The sequence below is a fragment of the Chiloscyllium punctatum genome, chromosome 12 (assembly GCF_047496795.1).
Source record: "Chiloscyllium punctatum isolate Juve2018m chromosome 12, sChiPun1.3, whole genome shotgun sequence".
Taxonomy (NCBI): Eukaryota; Metazoa; Chordata; class Chondrichthyes; order Orectolobiformes; family Hemiscylliidae; genus Chiloscyllium; species Chiloscyllium punctatum.
In genome coordinates, this window is record NC_092750.1 from 7,413,215 (window position 1) to 7,436,762 (window position 23,548).

General features: G+C 41.2%; 1 protein-coding gene across 3 annotated transcripts in view; it reads left to right on the forward strand.

Annotated features, from left to right (window-relative positions):
* Nucleotides 1-23,548, forward strand: part of LOC140483585 (MICOS complex subunit mic25-a-like) — a 513,939-nt gene that overhangs the window by 247,006 nt on the left and 243,385 nt on the right. For 2 of the 3 annotated variants that reach the window (XM_072581810.1, XM_072581811.1), the window contains exon 6: nucleotides 19,167-19,237. In XM_072581810.1, coding sequence (XP_072437911.1) covers nucleotides 19,167-19,237 — 71 coding nt within the window. Of the gene's footprint in view, nucleotides 1-19,166; nucleotides 19,238-22,498; nucleotides 22,548-23,548 lie in introns of those variants that run through there. The other variant, XM_072581812.1, reaches the window with a different exon arrangement.

Genomic DNA, 23,548 nt, shown 5'->3' on the forward strand with positions numbered 1-23,548 from the left:
TATTTGGATGGGGCTGGGGCAACTGCGACGCTTTACGGTTAAGGTAAACAGTAATTGAGGCAAGGTGGTAAAATAGGATGAGAAATTTAGTTACGTCCTGCAGTGAGAAACCCTCCAAAAAACTGGATAAAAGTCAAGTTTAGGCAAAAAAGTAAGATTCAGCGCATATAAAATAGGAGCTAGAGTAGGCTATTCAGCCCATTGAGCCTGCTCTGCTGGTCAAAATGACCATGGCTGATCCTCAACCTCACTGCCATACTTTGCTCCCTCTCACCATACCCCTTGACACTTTTGGCCTCTGGATTTCTTTCTTTCGTATACTCACTGACTTGGCTTCCATAGCCATTTGTGGTAGTGAATTTCACAGGATCGCCACCCTCTGCATGAAGAAATTTCTCATCTCAGTCCAAATCAGCCTACTGCTTATCCAAGATTGTGATCTCTTGTTCTGGAGCTCCTCTTGCCAGAGGAGGCGTAATCCCTTCAACCAGTCTGTCCTGTCCTGTCAGAATTTTATGTTTCTGTGAGATTGCTAACTAATTCTGATCTGTTACCACTCTCAAAGTACATCCAGCTCCTTTGTAGGTTAACTTTTGAAAAATGATTATTTTTGAATTTGAATTGAGGAGGACTGCTGAGTTGAGAGGTGGTCTGGTGAATACACATGGGAGATTTTTTTAACGTTTTCAGGATATGAATAATTTGGATTCAGATAATATTTTTCCGTGGGTTGCATGCTTTTGCATACCAGGGAACTCCAGAAAGCTTCGACAAAACAGGAAACTTAGATAACAGGTTTTCAGTGAGAGGTGCATCATCAAAGGAAGTTGTTTTGCTTGGCATCTGGAGTCATGTTCATCTTCAAATGTTAAAATTAGGTCACATTGGAAAATATTTTGGAAAGTAATGTTCTAAATCTACTGCCAGTTTCCTGACTTCTGATTCTGAAGCTAATGGCCCTGTAGTTTACTTCCTATTGGAAATCACCCTGCTCTCGGTGGAGCAGAAAACCATTAGCATGGTTTAAAAAGCACATTAATGCCGAAGTTAAAAATGCCAGAGATGCTGGAATTCTGAAACTAAAAAAAAATGCTGGGAATAATCTACAGAGTTAACCGTTCAAGTTCATTGCATGTTCTGATGTAACATCATTGACCTGAAATGTTAATTCAGTTGCACATGCTGTTTCATCTGATTTTATTTAAGAAGAGAAAGACAACTTCCTGATAGGATTGGGAAACTGAGCTATTAGCTCCAGGAACCGAGTAGAGAAACTGATGTCGGAATTAAGAAGGTTAAACTAGATGGGCGAATGGTCCTCTCCTTCCAGAAGTGTAATCACGTTGCTATCAGGGTATTTGTATGTTGAAATTGCTGAGTCCCAACATATGAGGAATCTGAATTAATAATAATTGAACATGATGTGCTTTTTAATTCCATTCATACAGTGCCACCTTTGCTTCTCAGACAGACTGTAGAACAGCATCATTTTAAACAAGCCTTGTATTTTTCAGGTGTGTTGTTATGAACTTAGAATCCTTACAGTGCATTTGGACAATTGAGTCTGCATTGACCCTCTGAACAACATCCCACCCAGGTCCATCCCACCCCTATAATTCACATGTCCCACGGCTAATCCACCTAACCTGCACATCCTTGAACACCGTGGGGCAATTTAGCATGGCCAACCCACGTAACCTGCACAGCTTTGGAGGAAACCAGAGTGCACAGCCAAAACCTCTCAGACACGGGGAGAACCTCCACACATACAGTCACCCAAGGGTGGAGTAGAAACTAGGTCCCTGGTGCTGAGAAGCAGAAGTGCTAGGCACTGTGCCACCATGTCACCTTGATGATAGTCAATGACCACAAATAATGACATACACACACACATATATATATACCTGATAGCAATAGCTCCCTGGCTACAAAAATCACTCGTGCAGATCCAACTTCTGTCACATTGTGTAGCATTTGTTTTATGATTCATTCAACAAACGAAAATACATATAAGTGACCCAAAGCAAATAGTTGCCTCTGCTAAATTCACGATCCTTCTGGCCATCCTTTTCAAATGCTAATGTATTGACGAGAGCTGACCTAGAAATTCATGTACTGGATCTGTACATACGGAGGCAGGCTGCGCAGTTTTATTAATGAGCCTTCATTGTAGGAGCTTCACTTAATGACATCTTGTACTGGGAATCTTGGTGGTTCATTTGTCGAATCAGCAGAATGTATTATTAGCATGTATCCCCATTAAAGATTGCTGCGTGGTTAAGGTTTAGGCTGCGTTTTTAGTGGAAGTGGTGAAGTATATTCAGCAGCAGATTAAGTCTAGGGAACAAATACGTCAGCTATTCTATTCTGCAACATAGGCTTCCCTCCCTTTTAAGTACAGCAAGAGAGTGTCTCTGCAAGTTAAATTATTTTTCCCAGGAAGGGTTGGTTACTATTGAGCTAGTTCTGGTACATTAATAAACAACCTTTGGCTTCAGTTTTCTACATTCTGCCTTTAGAATCATCATTACAAATCATCCAGAAAATTGCTATTGTATTGTTCCTGTTGTGCATCTCACCTATCAATTCAGTACCTCTTCCCTCTTGAAAACAATGACTGAATAAGAATTTAATAAAATTCAGAGTGACTCAAAACCATCCACAGCCATCCATCCCACGCCATCTACTGTCTGTTTGTGAGTGTCCAACCATGAACTTCCTTCCCACATTCTGGAGAACACTTTCACGGAATGTTAAATTTCTCCTTCTATTTATCCTGGATAAATCAAGCTGGTAGGTACTGTGATCAGGGAAGGAGCTGCTTTCTCCTCAGCACAGAGTTGCTGTAGCTCTTTGAGGCAGCCAGCTCCTGCTCTCGCTGAGATCACTTAATACTACAATGATCCATAATTAAACCTGGAACTTTGCCCCAGATCTGTACAACTTGCTACCTCTCACTGTCCTTCTTCAGAACTCCTCCTCTTCAACCATACTGTCTTACATGTTGCTTAATTTCTACCACTTCTGGGAGATCCTACTGAGATTTTGAGATTTGCAAAGTACTGAATAGATGTGTAATCGATGACAAAAGTAAAATACTGGCAGGCACCACAAATCTGAAATAGAAACATAAAATGTTAGCAGAACTCAGCAGATCAAAGAACATCTTTGAAGAAAGAAACAATGATTGTTGAACCAGGGACTTTCATGTTCCTTATGGCTCATTTCCACATTTGTTAGCGAATTTGCCAAAAGCAGCAGTCAGGAGAACTATTCTCCCTGGCTTCCCAGGAAACTGGATATTAGTGATGCCAAGAGTTAGTCTGTGCTTCTGCAAGACATTCATTTGAAAAGCCTAAACTTATAAGAACCACAATTCTACCCAACTAAGAGTTGCTAATAAAAAATGTTATGAGAGTTAATTTGATCTGTAGACCATTTTTCAAAGTGCATGGTTGGCATTCAGTAATACTCTGTGCAGTTATAATAAACCTAGTTATAAATTGTTAATGCAGATTTGTCTTTTTCAGAATTCAGCTTTATATTGGATGATAAATGCACAAGTGTTCTTCTAATTTCAGAAATCTGCACAATTGCTAAGTCTAGCAACAGATTCAATCTTCTTTAAACTGTACCACAAAATAAAAGCATCTTAGCCCAAAGCTGTTGGAACTCATTACTGTATACAAACTGTAACAGTGCTGGAATTATGTGTGGCTCTCTCCCTACAGTACTTTGTTCCTGGTCTCTCCAGGGATTTACTTAGTGGGGTGGAAAATATGAAAATTGTCTAAAGAAATGTACAGTTTGTAAGGTTTGTTGTACTGTCTGACAACTGTTCATAATTTACTTGTCAAAAATAGATTAGATTAGAGGAAGTTTGGAACTTACTTCCTATGTTCTCTTCTGCAGAGTTATAGAAAGCACGGGAATGTATGTAACAGCCTTCTGTTGGTTTGGCATTTTGTAGGGATGAATATAATGGATTGAGCAAACAAATGTGGGAGCAAATATTGACTCCTCAGGCCTGCTCCACCATTCATAAGATTGTGGCAGATCTCTTTGTGTTTCAAAATCCACCTTCCCCTCTAACTCCAATAACCTTTCATTTCCCTGCCAACAAGAATCTATCCACCGCTGCCTCAATAATATTTAATGGCCCCACCTCACCTCCTTTGGAGGCACAGAGTTCCAAAGTTGCTCAACCCTCCGAGAGAGAAAAGAATTCTAGTCCCTGACCAAAAAGGATGATCCACTATTTAGAAAACAGTGCCCCTCGATCCCCCATGAGAGGAAAATGCCTTTCCTCATTCACCTTATCACAAACATTCAGGATGTTATATGCTTGAATTATGTCACTTGTCAGTCTTCTAAACCCTTTTCTCATCAAGAAATCTGCTCATTCCAGGTACCAATCTAGTTAACCTCCACACCTGACCGTGCCTTACAACTTGAGGGTTTCTCAGTTCACCGAATGGACCACTTGGCATCCTTAGGCAAGGCCAGGGGTGGTGGGGCTCTGCCTCCTAACCAACACTTCCTGCTGCTCAGAGGTGGCAGCCCTGGTAAGTTACTGCTTCCCAGACCTGGAATATCTTATAATAAAGAGCTGTCCCTATGCCTACTGTGCAAGTTCATCTCTTCTATCTTGACAGCGGTCTGCATCCTACCCCATGCAGACGTGAAAAGTGCAATTGACAAAATATACAATCCTGCAGCCTGGAGCTTGAATACCCCAGGGCCTTGTTCAGTGTAGTCACCGACTTCAATCTGGCCAACTTCAAGAATGAGCTATGAAAATACTATCAAATTGTCTCCTGTCCCAACAGAGGTCCGAGCATCCTTGACCATTGCTATACAACCATCAAAGAGAACTACTGTTTCATCCCACGTCTGCATTTTGGAAAATTAGATCACAATGCTGTGCTCTTCTCCTGTCTTGCAAACAGAAATTGAAGTGTGAGGTCGCAGTATAGGGTGCAGTGTTGGTCTGAGGCAAAGGAAGGGCTGCTTAGAGTTGGTGGACTGGTCCGTATTCAAGAACTCAATGGCCAACCTAAGTAAGCATGCCACTTATGTTTCCAGATGTCATTTGTCACTTGGCTCACATCAACTCCAGCCTACCACATTGCCTTGATCCTTTGCAGTTCACCCACTGGTGCAACAGCGGATGCCACCTTTCTGGCCCTGTACTCATCCCTGGAACATCTAGATAACAAGGATACCTACTAAAAATTGAAAGAACTGCCGATGCTGTAAATCAGAAATTGCTGGAAAATCTCAGCAGGTCTAGGTAGCTAGCATCAGTTCTGAGCAAGGGTCACTGGACCTGAAATTTTAACTCTAATTTCTCTCCACACATGCTGCTAGACCTGCTGAGCTTTTCCAGCAATTTTTGTTTTTGCGTCAAGAATACTTATGTCAGGCTCCTACTTATTGACTACAGCTTCACACTTAACACCATAATTCCAAATAAACTCAGTTCTAAACTCCAAGACCTGGGTCTTGGGACCCCTTTTGTAACTCGATCCTTGACTTCCTGACCCATTGAGTGCAATCAGTAAGAATAGACAACAACACCTCCTCCACAATAATCCTCAACACGGGTGCCCCACAAGGCTGCATACTCAGCCCCCTACTATATTCCTTATGCAGTTATGATGATGTGACCAATTTCAAGCCCAACTCCATTTACAAGTTTGTTGATGACACCACCAGTATGGGTCAGACCTCAAACAATGCCCAGATAGAATACAGGAAAGAGACTGAGCACTGGTGTAAAGACAACAATCTCTCCATCAGTGTCAGCAAAACAAAGGAGTTGGCCATTGACTTAAGGAAGCTAAGTGGAGGGCCTGCTCCTGTCTGTATCAATGGTGATGAGGTGGAGATGGTTGAGAATGTCAAGTTCCTGGCAGTGATGATCGCTAACAATCTGTCCTCATCCACCCACATTGACACGACGGTCAAGAAAGTGTGACAGCATTCCTCAGGAGGCTGAGAAATTTGGCACGTCCTTAAAGACTGTTACCTATTTTTATAGTTGCACCATCAAAAGCATCCTATCTGAATGCTTTTCAGTGTGATATGGCAACTACTATTCCCAAGACTGCAAGAAACTTTAGAGAGTTGTGAACACAGCCAGTCTATCGTGCAAACCAGCCTTCCATCCATTGACTTTATCTATACTTCCTGCTGCCTCAGGAAGGCAACCAACATAATTAACGATCCCTCCCACCACAGTTATATTCTGTACACCCTCTTCCATGGGGCAGGAGATAGAAAAGTTTGAATGCTCTTGCAAACAAATTCAACAACAGCTTCTTATTCGCTGTTATCAGACTTTTGAGCAGACCTCTCAAATGTTAATGTTGATCTCATGTTGGCTCAGTTGGGCTAAATGCTCTGTTTCCACACTGTAGAGATTCTATGAACTCTGCACTTTCTCTAACACTGAATTCTGCACTCCGTTCTGCTACCCTGCAGTACTTTGTATAGTGTAATCTGCCTGTATAGCATACAAAGCAACACTTTTACACAGTATCTCAGTACATGTGACAACAATAAATCGTACAATCCCTGCAGTGTGAAAGCGAACCATTCAACTCATTGAGTCCACACTCACCCTCTGAAGACCCTCCCAGCCAGATCCACTCCATCTCTGTAACTCTGCATTTCCCATGGCTAACCCACACCTAGCCTGCACATAAATGGACAGTATGAGCAATTTAGAGATCAGAGTGGTGCTGGAAAAGCACGGCAAGTCAGGCAGCATCTGAGGACCAGGAAAGTCGACGTTTCGGGCGAAAGCCCTTCATCAGGAATGCCCAGTATGAGCAATTTAGCATAGCCAATTCACATAATCTGCACATCTTTGGACTATGGCAGGAAACCAGAGCACCCGAGGGAAACTCATACAGACATGGGGAGAATGTGCAAACTCCACACAGTCATCCGAAGTTGGAATTGAACCTGGGTCCCTGGCGATGTGAGGTAGCCACCATGTCACCCCCAGCACACTCACATCCTCCCTTGAATAAGGAGACCAGACTGCATATGGTATTTGTGATGTGGTCACCCCAATGCTCTGTATAACTGAAACACAACATCATTTTTTATATTCGAGTTCTATTGTAATCGAAGGTTGCATCAAATTAGCCTTGTTAACTATGTGCTATTCCTGTATGCGAACCTTTTGTATCTCATGCACTAGACTTCCTAAGTCACTCTGCACCATTGATTTCCACAGTTGTCTCTTGTTTATGTAATACTCTGCTTTTTCATTCTTCCTAATACACTTTGTTCTCATTTAAAAATTGGGAAAATTTTGATTTTTCCAATCCAATTTCTGACAAACTGGATAGATTGACTTCTCCTTGTTGTGTTTTAAGTCAGTCTCCTTGTTGTGTTTTAATAATTGTCTCTATTCAGTTCCAAAATCATGAAAGGAATCTGTGTAATTAACTCTTGTACCAGTCTGCACACAAAAACATAACAAATTTCCCCAACTGTCTGCAATGTTGGAGTAACCAGCCGCATTCCTTTGACTGGAGTGGCATCAGTGCAAGGGAGAACTGGGTGGATTGTGTGCCATGTGTCCAATCCTGCTTTGTGCCCTCACTGAGATTGAAGGATCCAGTGACTATGACCAGCTCCTTTATTTTAAAATAAAGTTAACACTAGGTGGAGCACTTCACTGCAATCCTCCAGTTTTGGTTCAGGGGAGGGAAAGGTAGAGAGAAAGAACATTTGGCACCTGCTAACAACTTGCATCACACCTCCATTTTGGCAGTGAGCTTACAGGCCAGCATATTTTTTTAAAAACTGCTCGAACATCAAGACTCTTCCAGCTGGGGAGTATAGACAGTGAAAAGCAGGATGAAACGCAGGGGAAACAAATTAATAAATTTGACACTTGATTGGCATCATTGCAACTTCAGTAAAAGCTAAGTACTTATGGTTGAAATGAACAATTGAAAATAAATTAGAGCTACATTTTCTGACTTGACTTGGACTGTTTCTCAAATCTATGGTGCTTCTGAAAGTGCTGGCTCATATTGGATTACTATTTGCAGTTGCACCAAAAGACACATTGCCTCATTCAGTTAGCCATTCTTCACAAGTTCGAGTCATGAATGTGTTGCATGTGTTACTTGATCATCTAGAGCTTCACAGCTGAACATAGTTCTGACCTCTCCCGTGCACAAATCATTCATTCGATCAAGGATTGGAACTCTGGTTTATTCTTTTTATCCATTTGTTGCCCAAGGGTGCTGTAACCTGCTGTCGTGATTCCTCTGCTGTGCTGGCTAACGATCATCAGACTTAATACAGGCCATGAATGAAACCTGACCCCTTCTGATCTGTAAAGCACTGTGCCACTCTAAACAATGTATAAAGCCAGGAAGCGACCAGAGTTATAAATCACACCCGTATATTTAAACATTGAAGAAAACTGCAGCCTTTCTTGGTTTACTCACCAGCGGTGTGATATACATACACTGTATACACCAAGATATCATTTGGAAGTTAGGTAATGTTGGAGTTTCTATGGGAAGATATATTTAGACATTGTTTGGTCCTAATCTGCATAAATAACCAGGCTCTTGTATCTGTTTCTTAGTTCCTCAAGTTTACAGACGACACTAAAGCTAGAGCAATTTTATATTGAGAAACGCAGTTAATGGTTTCATGAAGGATTTAGATCGTAGATTCATGCCTAAAAGAAAGCCACTTGGCTCATTGTGCTATTGTCTACCTTATTGTCTAATGTGTCCATCCCCTTGCTTTTACCCTCGTAATCTTTCAAATTTTTTACTTTCAATCATTTAATTAACATTATTTTGAAATTTGATTTTCAAACCTCATATCATTTCTGTTTCCTTTGTAATTTGCATAAATGGTCTGACTTTGCACGGTATTTTTGTAAATGACATTAGTTTTGCTTGTTGTAACAAACACTACATTGGACAAACAGGCAGAAAACTAGCCACCAGGATACATGAATACCAACTAGCCACAAAAAGACATGACCCCCTCTCACTAGTATCCTTACATACGGATGAGGAAGGACACCACTTCAACTGAGACAACACATCCATCCTAGGACAAACCAAACAAAGACACGTACGAGAATTCCTAGAAGCATGGCATTCCAACCAGAACCTTATCAACAAACACATCAAGTTAGACCCCATCTACCACCCCCTGAGAAAAGGAACAGGAAGTTACTTCACCACAGGAAATAACATCACCACAGGAAATGACATCACCAACCCAAAGAAAACCCAAACATATAAATAGAAAGCAGGAAGTTTCAGCAGTGCTTCACCTGAAGCCCACTGAAGATGTTACCCAATACAGTGATGACACCACACAGTCAAAGGAATGTGGCTGGTTACTCCAACATTACAGTGAGCAAATCCACATCCAAATCATTTATATAACTGATGAAAATTAGTGGATCCAGCACCGATCCTTGCAGCACACCATTGTTCACAGGCCCCCAGTCTAAAAAGAAACCCTTTACCACCACCCTCTTTCTTCTACCCTTGAGCCAGTTCTATATCCAAATGGATAGTTCTCCCAGTATCCCTTGAGACCTAGCCTTGCTAACCAGTCTCCCATGAGGAATTTTGTCAAACGCCTTACTGAAGTCCCTATAGATCACGTCTACCACTCTGCTGTCATCAATCCTCTTTGTTATTTCTTCAAAAAACTCAAGTCGTTAGACATGATTTCCTACGCACAAAGACAGGCTGACTGTCCCTAATCAGTCCTTGCCTTTCCAAATACATGGAATCCTGACAGACAGGATTTACCTCCAACAACTTGCCCACCAGCAATTTGCAAGTTTGTTTTGAAAACCATCTACAAGTCCTAAGTTTTTTATTAGAAAATCCCTACAGTTAGGAAGCGGGCTATTTGGCCCATCAGGTCCACACCAGTCCTTAGAAGAGCATCCCATTCAGACTACCCATCTCTGTTTCCCATGGTCAATCCACCTAAACTGCATGTCTTTCGATTATAGGAGGACACCCACACAGACACTGAGAGAATGTGCAGATTCCACACAGACAGTTGCCTGAGGGTGCAATTGACCCCAGGTCCCTGGCACTGTAAGGCAGCTGTGCTAACCACTGTGCCATCCAGTAAGATCCCCCTGTTTTATTGCCCACACAACAGGATGATTATGCAGCCTGAACAATGGATTACAAGCCTCCAGTGCTATCCTTGGCCTTTATGATATACTTATTCAGTTCTTGTCATAACGTTAAAAAAAATAAAGTACCATCTTTGGAAAGGATATAATGAAAGACAAGAAGAATGATTTGATATAAAGGGCCTGAGCTACGAGAAAAGATTACAGAACTTGAAGCTCTGCTGAGAAAGTAGTTAATAGGCAGAAATTATATATGAAATATTAAATACTCTAGATAAGTTAAAACCAGAATATTACTAAAACGTCAAGCCAGTAGGATCAGAGGATATCAATTCAATTTGTGAAAATTAAATTTCAAATGATTATAGTAGGAGGATTTTATTTTTACTGAATGGATAATAAATGTTTGTATCTCATTAGAATATAGTACAAATGAGCATTTAAGTTAGCATAGGAGTCAGCCACTTGGTTGCTTCAACCTATACTGCTTTTCAATAAGATCTGATTAGATTGCTGCACATTCCTGTCTACCCATGCTAACCTTTCACCCCCTTGCTTATCAAGAATTAATCTGCCTCTGCTTTAGAGCTTCAAAGACTTTGTCTCCACTGTTTTTTGAAGAGAGGTCCAAAGCCTTGCCGTTTCTTATGAAAAGCAATTCTCCTCATCTCTATCTTAACTGGATGACCCCTTTGAAAGAGTGATCCTTAATTCTTGGATGTCCTACAGGAAGAAACATCCTCTCTAATCTACCCTGTTAAGATTCCTCAGAATGTTACATGTTTCAATCAAGTTGCCCTTTACTTCAGTGTTTACAAGCCTAGCCTCTCCAATCTTTCGTCGTAAGACAACCTGCACATTCTAAGTAATAGTCTACTGAACCTTCTCTGAGCTGTTTTCAACACATTTACATCCTTACTGAAATGAGATCAGTGTGGTACGTAATATCCCATACAACATCTTATCGATGCCCTCCATAAGTAAGCAATAACATTCAATTAGATTTCCTAATTACTTGGGGTACCTGTATATTATTATCTTGTGATTGAAGAATTAAGACATTCAGATTCCTCTGTATTTCTGAAGGTGGCACAGTGGCTCACAGCGCCAGGGACTCGAGTTCGCTTCCAGCCTTGGGCAACTGTCTGTGTGGAGTTTGCACATTTTCCCTGTAACTATGTGGGTGCTCTGGTTTCCTCACACAATCTAAAAGATGTGCAGGTCAGGTGAATTGGCCAAGCTAATTTGCCCATAGTGTTAGGTGCATTAGTCAGGGGTAAATGTAGGGAAGTGAGTCTGGGTGGGTTACTCTTCGGAGGGTCGGTGTGGACTTGTTGGGCCAAAGGGCCTGTTTCCACACTGTAGGGAATCTAATCTAATCTAAATTGTGTGCAGGCTACGTGAAATAAGGAGAATCCAAAGGGTTCTTACAAATACATTAAGAACAAAAAGGTGATGAGGGAGAGAATAGGGCTCCTCAAAGATCAGCAAGGCGGCCTTTGTGTGGAGCCACAGAAAATGGGGGAGATACTAAATGAGTATTTTGCATCAGTATTTACTGTGGAAAAGGATATGGACGATATAGACTGTAGGGAAGTAGATGGTGACACCTTGCAAAATGTCCAGATTACAGAGGAGGAAGTGCTGGATGTCTTGGAACACATAAAGGTGAATAAATCCTCAGGACCTGATCAGGTGTACCCTAGAACTCTGTGGGAAGCTAGAGAAGTGATTGCTGAGCCTCTTGCTGAGATATTTGTATCATCGATAATCAGAGGTGCGGTGCCGGAAGACTGGAGATTGGCAAACGTGGTGCCACTGTTTAAGAAGGTTGGTAAGGACAAGCCAGGGAACTACTGGCAAGTGAGCCTGACTTCGGTGGTGGGGAAGTTGTTGGAGGGAATCCTGAGGGACAGGATGTACATGTATTTGGAAAGGTAAGGACTGATTTGGGATAGTCAATGTGGCTTTGTGTGTGGGAAATCATGTCTCACAACTTGATTGAGTTTTTTGAAGAAGCAACAAAGAGGATTGATGAGGGCAGAGCGATAGATGTGATCTATATGGACTTCAGTAAGGCGTTCGACAAGGTTCCCCATGGGAGACTGATTAGCAAGGTTAGATCTCACGGAATACAGGGAGAACTAGCCATTTGGATACAGAACTGGCACAAAAGTGGAAGACAGAGGGTGGTGGTGGAGGTTTTTTTTTAGACTGGAGGCCTGTGACCAGTGGAGTGCCACAAGGATTGGTGCTGGGTCCTCTACTTTCTGTCATTTACATAAATGATTTGGATGCGAGCATAAGAGGTACAGTTAGTAAGTTTGCAGATGACACCAAAATTGGAGGTGTAGTGGACAGCGAAGAGGGTTACCTCAGATTGCAACAGGATCTTGACCAGATGGGCCAATGGGCTGAGAAGTGGCAGATAGAGTTTAATTCAGATAAATGCAAGGTGCTGCATTTTGGGAAAGCATATCTTAGCAGGACTTATACACTTCATGGTAAGGTCCTAGGGAGTGTTGCTGAGCAAAGAGACTTTGGAGTACAGGTTCATAGCTCCTTGAAAGTAGAATCGCAGGTAGATAGGATAGTGAAGAAGGCGTTTGGTATGCTTTCCTTTATTGGTCAGAATATTGAGTACAGGAGTTGGGAGGTCATGTTGCGGCTGTACAGGACATTGGTTAGGCCACTGTTGGAATATTGCGTGCTATTCTGGTCTCCTTCCTATCGGAAAGATGTTGTGAAACTTGAAAGGGTTCAGAAAAGATTTGCAAGGATGTTACCAGGGTTGGAGGATTTGAGCTATAGGGAAAGGTTGAATAGACTAGGGTTGTTTTTCTTGGAACGTCGAAGGCTGAGGTTTACAAGATTATGAGGGGCATGGATAGGGTAACTAGGCAAAGTCTTTTCCCTGGGGTTGGCAAGTCCACAACTAGTGGGCATAGGTTTAGGGTGAGAGGGGAAAGATATAAAAGAGACCTAAGGGGCAACCTTTTCACGCAGAGGGTGGTACGTGTATGGAATGAGCTGCCAGAGGAAGTGGTGGAGGCTGGTACAATTGCAACATTTAAGAGGCATATTGATGGGTATGTGAATAGGAAGGGTTTGGAGGGATATGGGCCGGGTGCTGGCAGGTGGGACTAGATTGGGTTGAGATATCTGGTTGGCATGGGCAGGTTGGACCGAAGGGTCTGTTTCCATGCTGTACATCTCTGTGACTCCATGACTCTATTAGCCATAGGAAATGCAGGGCCGTATTGATCTCATTTCACCTCTTCTGAGTAAAGATTGGAGAGATGTAAACACTGAGGTTTAGAAGAGTAAAGGGCAACTTGAATGAAGTGTTCAGAAAAGATTTACAAGGATGTTGCCAGGGTTGGAGGATTTGAGCTATAGGGAGAGGTTGAACAGGCTGGGGCTGTTTTCCCTGGAGTGTTAGAAGCTGAGGGGTGACCTTATAGAGGTTTATAAAATCATGAGGGGCATGGAAAGGGTAAGTAGACAAGGTCTTTTCCCTGGATTGGGGGAGCCCAGAATGAGAGGGCATAGGTTAAGGGTGAGAGGGGAAAGATTTCGAAGGGACCTAAGGAGCAATTTTTTCACACAAAGGGTGGTGCATGTATGGAATGAGCTACCAGAGGAAGTGGTAGAGGCTGGCACAATTGCAACATTCAAAAGGCATCTGGATGGCTATATGAATAGGAAAGGTTTGGAGGGATATAGCCCAAGTGCTGGAAAATGGGACTAGATTAATTTAGGATATCTGATCGTCATAGGTGAGTTGGACCGAAAGGTTTGTTTCTGTGCTGTACATCTCTATAACTTTATGACGCTATGGCTATTGGGATACAGTGGGTTTGGGTGGGATGCTCTTCAAAGGGTTGGTCAGGACTTGATATGCCAAATGGCCTGCTTTCACACTATAGGGACTCTATGATAATTTCAGAGCCCTGCAACTTTCATCATTTCTTTTCTATTCTTCCTGCCAGTTTTGCAATTCCCACATTATGCTCCATTTTCCAGATTATTGCCCACCCACACTGCATCACCTTTAGCTCTGTTGAGTGAAATAAAACTAAGAACTGTGGCTGCTAGAGATCTGAAACAAAAGAGAAATTGCTGATAAAACTCAGCAGGGCTGGCTGCATCTGTGAAAAGAAAGCACAGCTGATATTTCGAGTCTTGTGACACTTCATCAGAACTCAATCAGTATACTACATCAGTATACACTTTAATAACAGAAAACAAAAAATGCAAGAGATCACAACAGGTCAGCCAGCATCCATGGAGAGAAAGCAAGCTAACATTTCGATGATTCTTCATCAGAACTAAAGTGAAGTGTGGAGGGGGCAGCATTTATGTAATAGTTGAGGGGGGAGGGAAGTTGGAGTACTGGGGAAAAGAATGTTGATATTTTAGATTAAGTGATCGGAATGTGAGGAGGGAAGCATAATTGTGTATCTAATTGCCAAATTGGAGAGAACAGACACTTGCACTGAGGTGGGGGAAGGGGAGAGAGGGTGACAGAGAATGTAATGAGCAAAGCTAAAAGAAAAGGAAGGAATGGGTTCACACTTTGAAGGTGTTGAACTCAATATTGAGCCCATAAGGTTGTAAAATGCCTAGTTTGACGATGAGATGTTGCTCATCCAGTTTGCGCTATGATTCACTGGATCATTGCAGCTTGCTAGCAAAAGGCTGTGTTAACGTGACTGACTGTGGGAAAGTTGGGGTTATGGTTGCGCACAGACTGGAGGTGTTCTGCAAAACTGCCACCTAGTCTGCATTTGGTCTGTCTAATGTAGAGTTGGTCTGAGATGATCCTTTGAATGGAGGCTGGTAGAGTGAAAAAGTAGAACAAGGTGGACCTGATCACACTGTCATGAGTTATGGGAAGGGGCAAGGGTGGGAGCAGTTGAGGGTCCTGTCAACCACAGTGAGCGGGAATCCATGCTTATGGAAGAAGCAAGCTATGTCAGCAGTGCTGTTTTCAAAGGTGATATTCATCCAAACAGATATGTCTAAGGCGAAGAACTGCAAGAGTGGGATGGAATCCTTGCAGGACATGGTGTGGGAAGAGCTGTAGTGAAGGTAGTTATGGGAGTCAGTGGCTTTGTATTGGATGATGGTGCACAGTTTATTCCCCAGAATTGAGACGGGGAGGTCAAGGAAAGGAAGGGAAATGCCGGAAATAGACGATGTGAAAGTTATAGAGGGGTAGAAATTGGAGGCAAAGTTAACACAATTTTCAAGATCCAGGTGGGAGCATGAATTGGCACCGAAACAGTTGTTGATGTACTGATAAAACAGTTGTGGGAGGGGGCCAGTGTAGGACTGGAACAAGGATTGTTCCACATATCCCATAAACAGGCAGGAATAAGTGGAACCCATGCGGATGTCCATAGCTACTCCTTTGACTTGGCAGAAGTGAAATGAATTAAAGGAGAAATTGTTCAGTGAGAGAACAAGTTCAGCTAAGCAGAGGAGAGTGGTGGTGGATTGTTCAGGCCTCTGGTCGAGGAAGAAGCCAAGGACTATCATTCTTTCCTGGTGGGGAATGGAGGTATAGAGGGATTGGACATCCAGTATACATTTGAGTGCCTGGCTAGACCAGTGCCATTCTGAAGGAATTGCATTTTGGAGATGCTGTCCTTCAGATCTGATGCTAAACCTGTCTTCATGCCTGTTGGTTTCCACACAATTTTAAGATTGATCAATGTTATTTGAAGAAGAGCAATGTATGCACCCAGTATCCTGACTAATATTCTGCTTTCAATTAGTAGCAAAACCAAATGAACTCTTCATCTTTGCTGTTCCAAGGACTCGATGGTTCCAAATGTGCTGCTCTGCTAAAACACATTGAATTAATAAGGAGTTATATAAATGAAATTATCATCATTAAAAATAGTTGCATGCTCTTCTGAGAGGTTTTGGGTAATACAAGAACAATCTTAATGAGAAGCATAACCTTTCTCATCTTGATTATTGTGACACCTTTCAATGTTGGTTTCCATGGATGTTCAAGGGAAGAAGAGCTAATGAACACACCATTATTTTTTCCCCTTTTCTTTCACAGCAGTTCTTTAAATGCTTAATATCACATTATATTTCTACAGATGAGAAATTCTGTGAGAATCTACTGGCACCAATTTACTTTTGGAAAATTGCATTATTATTTTCCCACTGGCCTCTTTGAACTTTTCGTTTTCATTTATATTTTCAAAATCAACTACCAGTCTCGATTTAGAAGTAAGATCGCATGTTGCTAAGTTACTGCAATAAAATGTAAATACAACAGCAGAAGGGAAATTGTAACTCAAAAAGGGAACTGTGTACTTTTATGTCTGATATGGATGTCAATTTAGACAAGACCAAGTTAAGGGCTGAAATTCAAAGTGCCGAGTGCCACCAGGATTTAAAAGTATAGAAGGGAAGGCGAGATAGGTAAACAGTTTAGGGGACATCAAGTTTGATGTTAAAACCTTGTGGATTGCAGGCAGGGAAGAGAACTATGGACGTAGAAGCAATTGGTGCTGTCCCATTGACTTCAGTGTCCATGGATAAGGAGAAGGAAAACCAAATAAGAACGGAAAGAACTATGGATGCTAAAATCAGAAACAAAAACAGAAATTGCTGGAAAAGCTTAGCAGATCTGGCAGCATCTATGAAGAGATACCAGAGTTAATATTACGGGTCCAGCGATCCTTCCTCAGGACTTCAGATAAAGAGAGGTGAAGGAACCCGTTAGAGTGGATTTCCAGAGATTATGGCACAAGGCGCAGCTGAAGGTGAAGCAGTAATAAGTGGGGAGATGAAGGACACCAGATTCAGAGGAATGTAGAGTTTCCAAAAACAGGAACAACGAAGCAAATACAAGACAGCATTCAGTGATCGACAATTCATAATCCAGCCAGAGTGTAGGGCTGGAGGATGACCCAGGTTACTGGGGAGAGATCTGATGTAATAATGTTGTTTGTTTGGGAGGTTGAGTAACTCCATCGTTTGTAACGGTTAACATTATGTGATTGCCATTACATCTGTGATGATGGACTTATTGGAATAATCAAACTCTATTTTCCATCACTGTTAGGGGCTATTCTATGCAGACCTCCTTCTCTATTTGCCCCACACTTTAAACAGCACGACCTTTCAATTAAAAAAAATTGCTTTCACTGTGATGATTAAACTTATGACAGCATGACTTTTGCAGTGTGCAGTATCTTGATCAGCCTTAACATTTATCTGTGCTAAGATCACATTGTGAAAGCAATACCACTCAAATCAGTATGAGCAGTTTCTAAATAAACAATGCATTTCTGCAGTTTAAATAGCGTTACCTAAGTAACCTCAAGTAATGTTAAAGCTTATGCCTTATTTTCATTTTTTAAAAAGTGTACGCCAGGTTTTGGAACCCTTGGAGGATTCTTTCCTTGGGTGATGAAGTGCTTATCCCAGATTCAACGATGGCCACTTCATCATCTGACAAAGGAAGCTTTTCAGAAGCTTGAGAGTTCTGTACTATTCACTAAGGATCAGGTTATGATTTATCGATGGTCCGATAATCAGCTTTTAAAAAAGGAACCAGTAGTGGTGTTGATTATCACAATGTTGGGAAAAAAAAGCCCGATTACCCTGTTATTTTTAACTGCAAGTTCCTTTGTCCAGAGCGTGAGGCTTTTAAATTAACCCATAGAACGTGCTTTCAAAGAGTATTGTGTTTGAACAGAAGGTTTACAGGTATTCTCCTGAAGTGTTTCCCTGAGAAAAGCTAATTTCAAATCCTGTATCTGGAATGTAATTCTACTTAAAATTAAATGCCCAGCAGGTAGCAGCTGCCACCTCACAAAGACCACTGTTTCTTTTCTGGTAGCATCTGTGGAGGATCCTGTCCTCAGAACTGAGGAAAGGTCAATGAACCTGAAATCTTAACTCTGATTTCTGTCCACTGATGCTGCCAGACCTGCTGAGTATTTCCAGCAATTTCTATTTTTGTGCAGGAGTTGCTCACTGGAGTAAACTTCAGAAGGTCTACAGAGAAGGGACATTTGGATTCTTTGTCTCATTTTGCCATTGAAAAGTATCCCTCTTGCCCACCACTCTTTGAAGGATTTTTGTTCATTCCACAACTCTTGTTTCTGTTACCTGATCCATGCCATTCTGGGCACAGATCACTTGTGAGGAAATGCTTTCTGATGTCAGACCTGAATGTGCCTTTAATGATTTGTGTCTGTGCCCCATTCCCTGCTGTAGTAGTTCATTGGATTAAAATAGACATTTCCACTTAAATTGTAGAACAGTATAGCTCAGAAAGAGGCAGTTTGGCCCAATGTACCTGTTCTTTCACTTAGTCTTGGCTACTAGCACACTCTGAACAATCTGCTCATTGCCTTCAGTGGAGCAAAGGGAGGGAAAGAGCAATGAATAGGAACCCATAATTGAACAACCTCAGAACAGCAAAAAGCTGTTCAAAAGTCTACATTCAAGATAAAAAGTCCCAACTTTTCATAATCTTTCCTCACTATTAGCTAGATTCAATGTGTGTGTGAGTTCCCATAGTCTTAACAGAGCATAGGGCTGCTCTCATTAGAGAAAGAGCTGATTGGTGATGATTCAACTTGAGGGCTGCCATACCTCAGGCTAGAAGAGAGGTTGAGAAGTTGGATACAATACTGTATATTTCATACACTTTCACAGTTAAAATGTTAGGAAAAGTGCTTCTTGAATCTTAAGTTTAAAATCCCATTATTAATTTATTAATTCATGTTTTATGATGGCTCAAAGTTTTCTGCTAGTGTACCATGTGATATTGAAAGTCTCGGCTTTTCTATGACTCAATTTATATCTTTGTGAGCCTCGTTTGTTAATATTTTTCATAGCCTATGTCTGTTGAAGAATTTGTCAGTTCAATATTGATTTGACTGTATTTCCAGTGAAACATGTTGCAGTGTTGCCTGATGATACAATAAACCAAAGAATAACTAGTGCATTAACTTTCTTACAGCATGTTGACTACTACCAACTTGCGTCAGCACAATTCAATGAAGCTGCAGCAATAGCAGAAGTTCGTGTCAAGTAAGTGCCCTGAATATGGACTGTTTGAACAACCCAAATATTGTACTGAATTAGTGGAAGAGTATCTGGGATTGCTGATTTTGTTAGGGACTAGCTAGTGGGCAGCTGACTGCACATGGAATACGCCACACAGCTGCAATCAGATGCTGGGATTACTTGGTATGACTTGACTGTTTTTTAATTAATCTTTAGGGTGCACGACATCTTCATAAACTGCTGCAATTTCACACACCTTAGTGTCCTGCAGTTCACTCTGGAATGCGTTTAGGAGTCAAACATTATGGTCTGGATCTATAGCTGCATTTAGATCCTCAATGAGTAAGGATGGCAGGTTTCACCTCCTAAAATCAATTTCACAGCTTCAAGGTCAAATTTAACTGTATCAGGTTTTTGTGTTTCTGTATTTTAAAACCTGAATTAAAATTCTCAAACTGCCGTGATGGTACTTAAACTCATATCATCTGTAATGTGGAGGTCCCGGTGTTGAACTGGGGTAGGCAAAATTAAAAATCACATGACAGCAAGTTATGGTCCAACCGGTTTATTTGAAAGTACAAGCTTTTGCTTGACGAAAGGGCAGTGCTCCAAAAGCTTGTGATTTCAAATAAACTCTTGGACCATAACCTGGTATCATGTGATTTTTAACTTCATATCATCTGATCATTAGTCCAAGCCTCTGAATTACTAGTCCCAAAACATGACAACTACAATAATACCATCTGGGTATGTTAGCTAAAAAGTTTGATTTTGACCATGTCCAGTGACTTAGTGGAGAAAAGCATACCACAACTTGATTTGGAGTCATACAAACTGGGAATGTCTGACACTGTTCTCGAAGTCAGTATTAAAATCTGATTGAAGCTGGATCAGGAGTAGATTTTTGCAAAAGCAGGGATTGTCTTTGCGCTAGGAGAGGAACATAAATGTACCATTGTTCAATTCGTTGTTCTTTAATCCCTGTTAGAAAGGCAACATGTCAGGACATTGGCTGAAGAAGGGTGCTTGGTATTTGGAAGTGATGCACCAAAGATGTGGAAGCACTCGTTGCTTGAATGCACATACAAAGAGCAGCAAAGTTCCAGAGGGTAAATACAGCAAATATTCTGGTCCATACAAGGAAAGGGGGAGCAATTTGATCGTTGAACTCAAAGTATTTGGGAAAAATGCTTATCCAGAGACTGATTAGAATGTGAAACTTGACACCTGGAATGCTTAAGATGACTGACATTCTAAAAATTCTCCTGTGGGATTTAAGCACTACTGGCGAGACCAGTATTTGTTAGTCAGCCCTAAGTGTCCTTGACAAGATGGTGACTAGCCAATTTCAGACTAATGGATGGGCATCACTGTGTTGTTAGGAAAGGAATTTCAGATTTTCAACCCAGCTGCAGTGAAGGAGTGGTGATTTTGTTCCAAGTGTTGCAATATTGTAGTGGTACCATTACTAGGAATTTAACTGGACTAGCCATTTAAATTCTGTAGCTACAAAAGCAGGCATTCTGACAGAAGGATAGCAAGCCAAGCCAAATCAGATTCGTTAACATTGGGTATTATAACACAGTGAAATTAAAATACTTGGTGATCCTCAAAATTGCCCATTGTTTCTAACCAGACTTTATGAACAACCGATATCAGACTCCAATTTTAAAGCTTAAACAAAAATGAATAATTTATTACTAACACTGCAACGTTAGCAGAGCTGAATTAAACAATAAGATAATCTAATTAATGTCCATGATTTAAACCCAATCTTCTTTGATCGTAACTCCTGCTCAAACACACAAAGTTAAAGAATAAGTTGAAAGGAAGTAAAAGAGTTGTATCTGACCTGTTCAGTTAAGGAGTTTTGAACGCGAGTTGTTATACCTTCATGTAATCCTTGGATAATGAGTGGATCATCAACATGTGGTGCTGTATATATTACTTGAATTCTGAATTCTGAATTGATCAGTGCAAACAACTTCCACGGGCTGCTGGAGACTTTTACTCGTGTCTTCCAGACTGGGGTTCTTTTCTCAGAGCTTCCAACAATTTGATAACTAGTTGATAATGAGAGGGTCACCAAAACTCCATTCAGCAGATACATTGCCTCCTGTCCAAAATCTAGTCCAAGCTGTTTTAGTCTTTAGTCTCTCTTTCTGTTTTTTCGAGATTCCCTTTGTTTGACTGGGTAGCACTCTGTCCCGTTGAGTGACCCTTTTTAACATGCAGTCAGCTGCCACTTTTTGTGCATAATACATCTCAGATGCTAAAATGTCTGCAGCTTGCATAGAACAATAATTAACCTGCAATTACCTTTCCAGGCTAGTTCCTATCAGCAAATTTGTATAGTTGTTCTTTCCATTTTTTTAAGGTAAGCTGCTGCTCAAAGTCCAAAATTCAACTCTCAACTTCAGCTCATAGTTCCAAACTGAAAATGAGAAAAATAAAGACAAACAGCGGTGGTCCCAATATAAGTCAGTGGCTGGGACTCCTTCAGCAAGTAACTCACCTTGTGACTCCCAAACCCTGTCCACCATCTGCAAGGCACAAGTCAGTACTGTGACGAGATGCTCCCCAATGCTTGGATGAGCGCAGCTCCAAAAACACTCAAGAAGCTCACTTTCACTGCATACTGTAGCATTGTAGGTGGTGGATAGGCTTCAGGGAATCAGGAGGTTAGTTATTTGCTGCAGGACTCCCAAACTCTGACCAGGTTGTATGGCTCTAGTGTTTTTATGGCAGTAAATTCAGTTTCAGATCAATGGTAACCCCTAGGGTAATCATGGTGGGAGACTCAGTAGTGATAATGTTAAATGTCAAGGGGAGAAAAGAATAGAAGAACGTTTTGAAGGGGTTAGATAAAGAGGGTTGAGTGGAGCATAAAGCCCAGCACACAGCAATTAGGGCAAATGGATTGGTTATATGCTGTAACAACTTAAAACTCTAGCTTGAAATGAAATGTTCAAACAATTATGTTAGTCAGCTGCCTATAGCAGCTGGGTATTAATACGATGGTATTCAACCATGTGAATCAGACCAAAACACTTTAAACTATTTTTTTTAAACAGCATTGGGTTAGTTTAGTTTTAAATAGATGCTGTGAAGGCAGGGCCACCTTTGTACTTGCCTTTCTTGTGTGCATGCCTGTGTTCAATAAAACTTTATTCTTGTGTTGTCGTCCATAAATGGAGCATATGTGAAGCAGATGGGATTTTAAAACATTTATATTTGTCAAATCCTGATAAAACAAAAAAACAGCTTTTTATATAACCTCCACAGATCCAATTTCAGTGGAAAGAATTTTATTCAATAAATCTCACAGGATGGCCAATTATAGGTAAGGTAGGCTACTGCTGTTCTTCATGTTTGAAGTCCTGTCTCTTCAACTACCCTTCTCTAATTTGTCTGCTAGCTAAACTGCCTCTTTAGATCAGAGTCAGGGTGCCTGATGTTTAACTTTCAGCTCTTGTTCACTATTCCCTTTTTGTTCAGTTTAGTTAAAGTACCCAGTCATTTTCCTTGTTCCACTTCTGGTGAGCTCTCCACATTACAAATACCATTTTCTGCCTTTCAGAAGGGCGTACACTGCGATCTTTCTTGCTTCCATTTCCATCCACTAATTCTTGCTTTGTGTTCTAGTCCCCTCCTCTCCCTATTTTCTTCAAACATTTTCCAGAGGTGGTGATGTGACTGTATTTCTGTTGTGTTGGGAGGAAGAGAATTGGGCCGAAATTTAGAAAGAAAAGGTTTACTCTGCTTGCACAATTGTGAAAGTTTGTAGATTTTTTTTTAGAGATTGGGAATTAATGTCAGTCAGGACTTCCACTGTGGAAAAATGACTTAGAACTTTGAAACAGACACAGAGCAGTGGAGAAGCTCAGCAGGTCTGGCAGCATCTAGAGAGAGAGAAACAGAGTTCATATTTCAGTCTGATGTATCTTTTCTTCAGCACTGAAAAGGACCGGAAAGTAATGGTTTCTTTGCTGTTAACAGAGGAGGAGGAGGAGTGAGTGGAACAAATCCTCTTGCTTTTTCTGCTCCCCTGACAACTGTATAAAATACACCACTTTTCAGCCATTTTCAGTCTTGAAGGAGAGCCATATGGGGCTCGAATCATTAACTCTGTTTCTCTCTCCACAAACAATGCCAGATTTGCTGTGTTTCTCCAGCATTTCCTGTTTTTTATTTCAGATTTCCAGCATCCTCAGTATTTTGTTTTATTATATTGGTGAACTACAGAATAATACACATAGAATCTGGCCCATCAGACCTCTGATAGTTTTTAATGGACTTATCCAAAAGGTATTATGCTCCTGCTCTGTCCCTACA